The sequence below is a fragment of the Porites lutea genome, chromosome 3, assembly GCF_958299795.1.
Source record: "Porites lutea chromosome 3, jaPorLute2.1, whole genome shotgun sequence".
In the NCBI taxonomy this organism is placed as follows: domain Eukaryota; kingdom Metazoa; phylum Cnidaria; class Anthozoa; order Scleractinia; family Poritidae; genus Porites; species Porites lutea.
The window spans coordinates 5,837,253-5,847,236 of NC_133203.1; the positions used below are offsets into that span (position 1 = coordinate 5,837,253).

At 38.3% G+C, this 9,984-nt stretch overlaps 2 protein-coding genes across 2 annotated transcripts in view; both read right to left on the reverse strand.

The window, feature by feature from the left end:
• Window positions 1-728: 728 nt before the first annotated feature.
• LOC140930284 (amidase-like) overlaps window positions 729-9,984 on the reverse strand; it is a 117,834-nt gene continuing 108,578 nt past the window's right edge. The window contains exon 11 of the mRNA XM_073379962.1: window positions 729-739. The gene's annotated coding sequence lies outside the window, so the exon portion shown is untranslated. The remainder of the gene's footprint in view (window positions 740-9,984) is intronic.
• Window positions 3,938-9,984, reverse strand: part of LOC140930282 (GTP-binding protein 4-like) — a 20,257-nt gene continuing 14,210 nt past the window's right edge. Inside the window, exons 12-19 of the mRNA XM_073379960.1 lie at window positions 9,930-9,984; window positions 9,355-9,420; window positions 7,545-7,591; window positions 7,360-7,453; window positions 6,296-6,364; window positions 5,699-5,827; window positions 4,205-4,271; window positions 3,938-4,084 (exon numbers count right to left, since the gene is read on the reverse strand). The exon at window positions 9,930-9,984 is cut by the window's right edge and continues 158 nt beyond it. Of these exons, the coding sequence (XP_073236061.1) occupies window positions 3,999-4,084; window positions 4,205-4,271; window positions 5,699-5,827; window positions 6,296-6,364; window positions 7,360-7,453; window positions 7,545-7,591; window positions 9,355-9,420; window positions 9,930-9,984 (613 nt within the window). The 3' untranslated portion in view covers window positions 3,938-3,998. The remainder of the gene's footprint in view (window positions 4,085-4,204; window positions 4,272-5,698; window positions 5,828-6,295; window positions 6,365-7,359; window positions 7,454-7,544; window positions 7,592-9,354; window positions 9,421-9,929) is intronic.

Sequence of the window (9,984 nt, forward strand, 5' to 3'; positions counted from 1 at the left end):
TACCTGATACCGATGTGAGTTAAAAATTCGCTCCAGTTCTGTTTGTCTTACCCAAGACTAACTTTTCTTCATGGAAGATAACTATGCCGCTTTATAACTCGTCCGAAGTTTTTGTGCCAGCTAAACAATATGGAAACACTATTCACTGTGACTCCTTGGATATTAAAAAGACTGAACGTGACGCACTATTATGCCTTTGTTTACTTCTGATCACATCTTCAAGCGAAGTCTCTCTTTTCAAGCGATTCATCTCAATGCACAATAATTGACCCTTATATCAGTTAAAACCCTATGGCTCATTTATGTTAATGCTGTTTTTGCCCCTCACATTGACTGTGTTCGTTCGTATTCAAAACACCTTTACGAAAATAAAGGTCGTATAAGTCATGTGTGTTATGTTTCGAGATAAATGGATTATACGCCTTTTTAAGTTTCCATTTTGCAGTGGCTTCAGTTTACATCTCCATAAAATGGTAAAAGAAATATCAAGAAACATCACGAGAGCTGAAAACTTTCAAAGGCATGTTGCTGAAACTCGCTAATGCTGACATCAATATAGCGTGCTTGCTGAATGGGCGAAAACGCAGAATTGTGATCACAAGATCATGTACAAATTTAATGATAAAAGCTTAGCAAGATATAGATACAAACAAAAGCAAACCCCCTGAAACCTCGACGTGGGCTACACTTGTATGCTCTACTCAGTCACCAAACCTTGTCATTAATAGCTCCCATTTTCCTCAAGTCGCTCTCTGTGAAGCTCCCGGACGGGATGTCCCGGTGAAGCTTTAAACTTGTGTGCGAAATTCTCAGAGTCCCTATTTTTGTCCGTGCTTTCTTTATCCTCAGTATCCGAAATTTAGACCTCCAAAGTGGCGTGTGTTGCATTAAATAGAAGGAAATATTTAAAGGAAAAGCCAGTCTTCTAACATGGTAAAGTTGTCACGTCCCTCGCTCATGGGCGTGCGTAACATCAGGATTTATCTGCCATTTATCGGCAACTGAGTTGTTCGCTTCACTGACTACGAAGGCTTACAATCAAGTCTTCAGCCATAGTGTCGTCATCTGGTGAAATACTTTGCTCATAAATTGTGCTTCTTAATTGCTCATGTACTACATCGATCGATAATTCTCTCTTTGAGTTCACTAAGCAGCCACGGCGTTCCAAACCTGACGCTCACAGTCATCTTTTAGTGTGAACCTACCGTGAACGGCGTGTCGGTTTGAATGCAACGCGAGCATCTCTCTGAGTTTCCCAGGGCCAACATAATCTAACTGACTTAAATTCGAAAAATAAAAAAAATTATAGAGTGACTCCCATGATCGAATCGCTTCGAACAACGCAAATAGCTTTCTTCAGGTTCGCAACACCTTGTGGGTTTTTCAGGGGGAGCGGAGGCGAGGTACAAATAGTATCCGTGTAAGCCTCCGTGCAAGAGAAACTCATATGAAACCATTTGTGAGAACATTGTTTCTCGGTACCAGACCCTCGTGTCTTCCCTCCCCCGGGAGGCCGTTTTTCGCCGCAGACGACCGAAAACCCATTTTATGACTGGGCCGCACAGGCAGCCCATTAAATAATGACTGTTGGTAGCCAATTATATTCTAGTCTACCATTGCTCACAAGACAATCTATGTTAATGTTAACAGAATTGCCAGAAATGTTTACAGTGTTGAGCGATTTTTCCAGCTTGAATACAGTGAAAGTTATACTTGTAACATGCATGGTGATGTCAGAATTGAGGGGTATCACTACTGTATGCCACTTGGAACACTCTTGGCTCTGAACTACAACTCATTCATTTTAACTGTCGGAATTATTGGTGTTGATTCTCATGCTAGAGATGTGTACTGTTAACAGTCATAGTCAAGGTACATGTGTATTGTTGGAAAAACCTTCTATGCATAAATTAATACAATATTTTCAGAGTCTATATACATGTAGAAATGAGGGTATATATGAGCTTAAACGTGTACATATTGCCAACATTGAAGATGATCTTTGTTCAAGCAGTGTTGAATACAGTAGCATATCAAATGTTAATAGTTTGTACAAATGTTGTTGTAAACAGCACTGTGCTATAGCAGTTTATACAATGTGATACTCTGTTATTAATTCATGTGGACTCTGGACTTCAGGAACTTTATCTGCCTTTGCTAGTATTGGGAATACACAGTACAATGTGATGGGTGTGAAAATACATATTATGCCAGTTGATCTTCCACATTTTTAACAAAAGAGAATATTTGTGTCAAAATTTTTTCAGTGTGCAGTCTTCATTTGATGGAAAACAGTACGTTTGTAAAACATGTCACTTAATACAGACATTTTCTATCAACACCTCAGTGCCACTATTAACAGAGTTTGACTCTATTACCAACATCCAATAAAAACAACCTCATAGAAACCCAGTAACTACCTCACAAACTAGACCCACCATCTTAGCAATCAATTTCCAATATAGATCCACGCCTACTACTTCACACTTCTCAACTAACCCCTCAAATACACAATACCACTGCACTACCCACATATCCCTCACACACATAACAAACTTCACATACGCGAACAACAACCACGCCCAAATGTACGCTCCCACAGCGTCTTGTTAAGTATAATTTATAACACTCTAAACATTCCGGGCGAGCATACAGTCTGCCATCTAAAACGAAACACAAGCTGATGTCAACCATAACTTTCTTTTCTAAAGAGTAGAAGAGAGGGACTCATCGCATTTCCTCGAATATTTTAAAATTCTGGCCTTATTCAAAGGAGCGGGCTTAATCGAAGAAGATGGGGGGGGGGGGGTGGTGGCCTATTAAAGTAATATTTAAAATAACTGAAATAATTGTGGCAAAAATTAAAATATTTGGTCAAGATGTCGGGATATTGACCAAGTTCGCAAAACAAAAGATCGAGGTCAATATACAGCCATTTTGACCGAGTAAGTTTGGTGTGTTAAACGATGAAAATCGTCAGCGTGGAAAATATATACAAGTCAGCAATTTTTTTTTCTTTGAGTCAATGGTGTTTTATCTAGTGTATGGGATATGTATCATGCGTGTGATTTGAAAATATCGCAGAAACAATAATTATGGTTCAGTTTCCTCAAAATCATACTCATCAATTGGTGTTCTCTGGCGACATGACAAAGTAGTTTTGTCCCACAATTTAATCCTTTGTCATCGACTCAAACGAAACTGCTGTTTCAAAAACTGTTCGCTACTTGTTGCGATATTAACAATACGTGTTTATGGTAAAGTTGATTTAGTAACTATAACCTTTCTCCCAATGGATCTATATATTCATATTTGTATTGTGTGCTTTAATGAATATCTGTTATCGAGTATTTAATTCACCATTTTCACACAGACCATGATGCATCTTGTTTTCCAATTTCTCCTGGGTATTACAGTCGTCCCAAGACAAATCGAAGACAATGGTTATGCAAAATTTTGGGGGGTAAACAAGGTCCTCTATGGCCCATCTGAAAATGGGGAATTTGGTAAATTACGTTTAAAAACGCATTAATACTTCGTAAAGAAATGTGTGAATACGGCCATTATCAGGATTGAGAATGGTTTAACAGGTTTGATGGTTTTTTAACCATATACTTATAACATTATAAAGTCTTTTTGTTCAGTAATTATCGCAGTTTGTCTTCAATATTGTGATTCTTGTATATATAATTATATTTTTCCCTTAATTTTGAGGGTCATCAGTAATAAAATTTATTGTATTATATTGTAAAGGATTTGTTATTTGGCCAAAAGGCAACGTTTCCCTCTTTTTTTGGCGGAAAAAAAAGTAAATCCCGAGCTTTTGGCAAGAAAGACCCACCTTGCCTACCCCGGTTGACAAAAAACCAAAGGAAATATCAGTATTATTAAAAATTACTAAATTCCGTTATTACCGCAATAAACACCTCTTCAGCCACAGAGTTTTTGTCAGAAACTTTATTTTTACATAAGAAGACACATATCACAGTGATCCAAGGCTATCTTCTGGAAACCTTGTTCATTTTTCGTTTGCCTGCAAACATGTGCTTAGGCATCTTTGTGGAAATCTTCCTGTCTGCTTCTCCTGGAAAACAAAACATATCAGATCAGCGCACAAACTCTCTTATCCTCTCTCATATGTCATACACGGTTCACCTCGAGAGAGGTTCTCTTTCAATCAATCAAACAGATCACCTAGACTTACCTGCTTTACCCATACGATTGAGGCCTCTTTGAACAACCTTCGAAAGTTTCTTCGCTTTTTTCTTCTTCTGAAAGCAACAACAGTTGGAAACGAGTTCAGCGTCAGCGGTGCAAAGAATCCCTCGCCGGTTATTTTTGTTACTAGAGACCTTTAGATTCTAAGACGAGGCCGACAACGAGTACGAGAATTTCTCAATACTAAGCAGTGTGCGCGCGAGAAAAACATTTTGGCGGGAAAACGTGATAGCCGTGGACATTCGAGTTTTAGCTTGAATGTCGTAGTGGCGGATGTTTAACAAGTATATTATGAGGAATTATGGAGATCGAACGGATAACACCCTCCGAGATCTCCATAATTCTTCATATAATGCGAAAGCCGAATTGAATAATTGTTTTATTATTCATTCAAAATAACTCCTAGTTTAAAAACATAGATAAAACATGCTTACCTCCATCGATGTTAAGTTCATCTTCGATAGTGCAGGTTTAGCGTTGTTCAGCTCCGCAAATATTCTCCAAAAAGCAGATATCGCCCTTCGAGTTGTCTTCTTGCTGTTCTTGCCATGTTTTTAGCTATTATTTCGCCTAGTTCTTACTCTTGAAACGAGTGAAATGTCCGTCATTTTTGTTTTCACAGCCAAAACAACTCAACCTCGTCGCCAGGTCCTCTCGGTTAACGAAGCATTAACCTGCAAGGAAGCTGCAGTTTTGACGTCATCGGTTCATTAATCGCAAAATTCTTCTAAATTTGGTCATCAGTAGCTGGTTATGGTGAATTATGCGTGTGCTTTTAGCCAATCAGAATCGGGGAATTATTTTGAATGAATAATAAAACTTATTAAATGTAAGAAGATTTATCATTTCTCGATCGGGAGAGGGCTTCACCTCTTTCAATAATGATAACAGTGCTAATGTTTCTGGTGAAAAAAGAGAGTAGAATGAAGTTTCCAGGGGTGTCTATATTTTTAAAGTAATACGCAAAAAAAATCAAATCTCGTACTAGTAGTCGCTTTCGTCCTCGAATCTAACGGTCTCTGATACTTTTCTCAGCTGCACAAGATCGCTGCGGCTTTCGCCATTTAACCAATTACATGGACAATAATGACTTTGAGTAAATTTTTAAGTCACTGGGGTACTTTTCTTTGATACTGTTTACCTGTTTATGATATACAGGCTAATTTGAACTTTTGAGTGTGTGTAGGAAATCCTTATACACTGGTTCTAAGATTAAACTTTGGAGTCTGTTAAGAAAAACTTTTCATTGAGTAATGAGCAATAAAACTGCATAAAATAGGCACGTTGGTGGTGTTTTAAAAGTCTTTGAATAAAAGCCTCAAAGCTGCTCACACTTCTATGGAAACAAAGAAGTCTTTGCAGACTATACAAGCTGGGCTCGATCCTGGCTGACTCACGCTATAAAATGTTCGTGCATGCATTAAAAAGAAGGTTATTTCACAGTGCTTATGTATTCTACCGCTGTTGTTTTGTTTTTTACCTCTGGGGATCCGATTCCAGACTGGTCACGTGGTGGCCGCGATAAGCTGCGCGCGCCACTGCTAGCCGCTCTCTTTCTTTTCCGACTCATTGGGGTCTGGGAACGAGATCTTGTTACAGTCTCATCTCCCTGCAAATACGGATCGGTACACGTCCAGTGTTATACATGAAATAGAGTACTAAAGTGATGACGTCATAAAAATGAAATTTCTGAAATTATGGGATTTGTCAGGATATTCTGAAAGAACAGTGTCCAAGAGGCCTACTTGCCAAAAATGAGCATTTCGCGGTAAATTGTCTCTGAAATCGTAGCCCAGTTATACTCAGAAAACTCCATACAAACCCTTCTAATTTTTTTTGGGTCGACCCAAAAAAAATTTAGAAGGGTTTGTATGGAGTTTTGTAAGCATAACTGGGCTACGATCTCAGAGACAATTTGCCCCCAAATGCCCATTTTTGGCAAGTAGGCCTCTTGGACATTGTTCTTTCAGAATATCCTGACAACTCCCATAATTTCAGAAATTTCATTTTTATGACGTCACACTTTAGTACTCTATAAACAATGGTAATAGGTGCGCATGATAAAAATACTGCCTACCTCTTCAATGCCTTCCATTGCCTCACCCAAATCAGTATCACTCTTTTTTCGGCTGCGAGCGGCTTGAGCCTATGTGCAAAAAATATTAAAAGATTAAAACAACGAAACCACACGTGGTCCGGATAAAAACTTTTCAATCCTTGGCTTTACATTACTTTGCTCTGTGATTGCCTGAAAAAGTTCGCACCACTTGTTTTAACCAATCACACTTAAATCAATAACTAGAAATACGTGAATCGCAAGACCTCGCGCAGCAATTCATGGGAACGACAAGAAGTAGGATGAAAGGGAAACAAGGTCATAGGGAAGAAAATATATAAATGTAAAAAAACTAACGCTATATAAAGAAACAAAACAAAACTACACTAACTAAAAATACTAAACGAAAAAAAAAAGAAGAAAAAAAAGAGGCTTTTCGCCCAGATCTCAGCACTTCCTACGTGCCGGGAAATATTTTTACCACTACGCCACGTGGGGTCGTGAATGAGAGGATAATATTTTAGTTAAAGCATTTCTCCTAGAATTTCCGCCAGCACGCCCTGTTTAAGCTGATCAAGCACTTATCTCTCAGTGGGTCTTGTGATTGGCCAGAGAGATTGTGATTATTAACCTGCACTATAACTCCACTTGTAAGTATCCATTAGTTTCTCCTGCCAACTGATAGTAAAAGAATTGCCTTCTCGGCGACGACCTTACACACATCCATTAAGTCGTCCGCGGAGGAGCGTAACGCCTGGGCCGCTAGACTTCGGACTGCTCGCTAGAAACAGACTGGTTGTGATGTGAATAAACACGGAATCATTCTAGAGCAGTCCCATTATGCTATGATTTGACACTTATCTTTTTCTTTGTCCTAAAATTTACAGTACATACTACTCCTCACTGAGAAACAAAACAGAAGCGATGTGAAGGGGCCCAAAACTGTGACCTCACATTCTGTCATGCAGACATTAACCAATCAGAAGTGGAGGACAGTTTCCAGCTGGCTTCTGATTGGATTAAATCTGCACGAAAGAATGTGAGGTCATACTTTTGGGCTCCTTGCTGTAAAAGTTCTAACTTACCTTAAGGAACACGGAACGTGAAAGTTTTGCTTTGTTATTTCTTGGTTTCATCTCACGATGAGCTTTGACAATAAGCTTTTTCTTTTCGCGGATTCTGAAGTAAAGAGAAAATTGCGCTCAGAAAGCTTTAACCAAGACAAGAAAATTCAGAGAGTCGCTAATATATAATTAAATATATAACTCACTGTTCAGCTTTATTTCTTATATCCTCTTCTTCAGAGTCCAATTCCTCCTATAAAACGAGACAAATACCATAACAAAACCTCAAAAACGATTATCAATAATTCGAGAAGTGACCAGAAACCGCGATAGAGCATTTGACCCTATGCATACAGGGCTGTTGTTTTTGTTTCCTGCGCCTGGGGGGGAACTCTAGAGACCAGCCTCTATAACTTCAAAACTGCACATGCTCAGGCCACCAAAATTACACAGTAAAAAAACAAACGGAATCTTGGTAAGAACCTTACTAACAATTACTACAACAATATCAAAAAGAAAAATAGTAAGAATTTCTACTGGAGCCTTGTGACAAATGTAAGAATATTGGTAAGATTCTCTACGGGTATCTTGGTAAGAATTACTATGGGTATCTTGGCAAGAATCTTGGTAAGAATTACCATCGAAATCTTGGCAAGAATCTTGCTAAGAATTACTACGGGAATCTTGGCAAGAATCTTGGTAAGATTTACCATCGAAATCTTGGCAAGAATCTTGGTAAGAATCTTGGTAAGATTTACTATGGGTATCTTGGCAAGAATCTTGGTAAGAATTACTATGGGGGTCCTGGCAAGAATCTTGGCAAGAATTACTATAAGTATCTTGGAAAGAATCTTGGTAAGATTTACTATAAGTATCTTGGCAAGAATCTAAGTAAGATTTACCATGAGTATCTTGGCAAGAATCTTGGTAAGAATTATTATGGCTATCTTGCCAAGAATCTTGGTAACATTTACTATAGGTATCTTGGCAAGAATCTTGGTAAGAATTACTATCAGTATCTTGGCAAGAATCTTGGTAAGATTTACTATAGGTATCTTGGCAAGAATCTTGGTAAGAATTACTATGGGTATCTTGGTAAGAATCTTGGTAAGAATTACTATGGGTATCTTGGTAAGAATCTTGGTAAGATTTACTATAGGTATCTTGGGAAGAATTTTGGTAAGAATTACTATGGGGATCCTGGCAAGAATCTTGGCAAGAATCTTGGTAAGAATTACTATGGGTATCTTGGCAAGAATCTTCGTAAGAATCACTACGAGAATCTTGGCAAGAATCTTGGCAAGAATTACCACGGGAATCTTAGCAAGAATCTTGGCAAGAATTACCACAGGAATCTTGGCAAGAATCTTAGCAAGAATCTTGGTAAGAATTACTATGGGTATGTTGGCAAGAATCTTCCTGCACCTGGGGGGGAACTCTTGAGACCAGCCTCTATAACTTCAAAACCGCACATGCTCAGGCCACCAAAATTACACAGTAAAAAAACAAACCGAATCTTGGTAAGAACCTTACTAACAATTACTACAACAATATTAAAAAGAAAAATAGTAAGAATTTGTACTGGAGCCTTGTGACAAATGTAAGAATATTGGTAAGATTCTCAATGGGAATCTTGGTAAGAATTACCGGGGGTATCTTGGCGAGAATCTCAGCAATAATTGCCACTGGAATCTTGGCAAGAATTTCTATGGGTATCTCGGCAAGAATCTTGGTAAGATTTACTATAGGTATGTTGGCAAGAATCTTGGTAAGAATTACTATGGGTATATTGGCAAGAATCTTGGTAAGAGTTACTATGGGTATCTTGGCAAGAATTACCACAGGAATCTTGGCACGAATATTGGGAAGAATTACCACGGGAATCTTGGCAAGATTTACTACAGGCCAACATTAACACTTACTACTTCTCACTTTGGCCAAAATGTTGGCTTAAAGGAGGGGCAGGGGGGGCAAAATGATGATAATGATCCAAAAATTACTACGATACTCTCTTACTGGTTCTGAGTCATAAAGCCCTGCAGCCTCGCGCAGTTCCTCTTCTTTCTCCAACTCTTCTAATTTCTGTAATGAAAGAAATTCAAATGTTTATTTTTGCGATAACAAAAGGGTCCCAGATCCACCTATCGGTAAGGTGCATGGAGAACTGGACACTAAACTAGCAAATTTTGGTCAGCCAAAGTCAGATAACCGACTGTTATTTGCAGCCCTGTAAGCGCAAAGGCATTGATATGAAAACGAGCTTTGTTATCATGCAAATAAAACTCGTTTTTACAGGAAAGGTTTTGCATTAATTTTAGCCTCATTTTGGAAGTGAGACTTTTTGGAACTTGGAAATGGCCTTCACTTGTATTGCCAAGTCTATTGATTGATTGATTGATTGACTGATTTTTTATAAACACATCTAATCAATTATTAAATAACCAATTCAGTTATTGTAGTGATATATACAAATCTCAGATTAGGCGGATTAAAAAAGGACACAAAGTCCCCTTCCTCTCTTGGTTTGACCTGTTACTTTTCACATAAAGGAATTGAAACTTTAACACCACAACTCCAAGTTGAAACCTCACCTTCATAATATCTGGATCAATGAAGTCAGCCACATTCTTTCCAAGGTAAATCTCT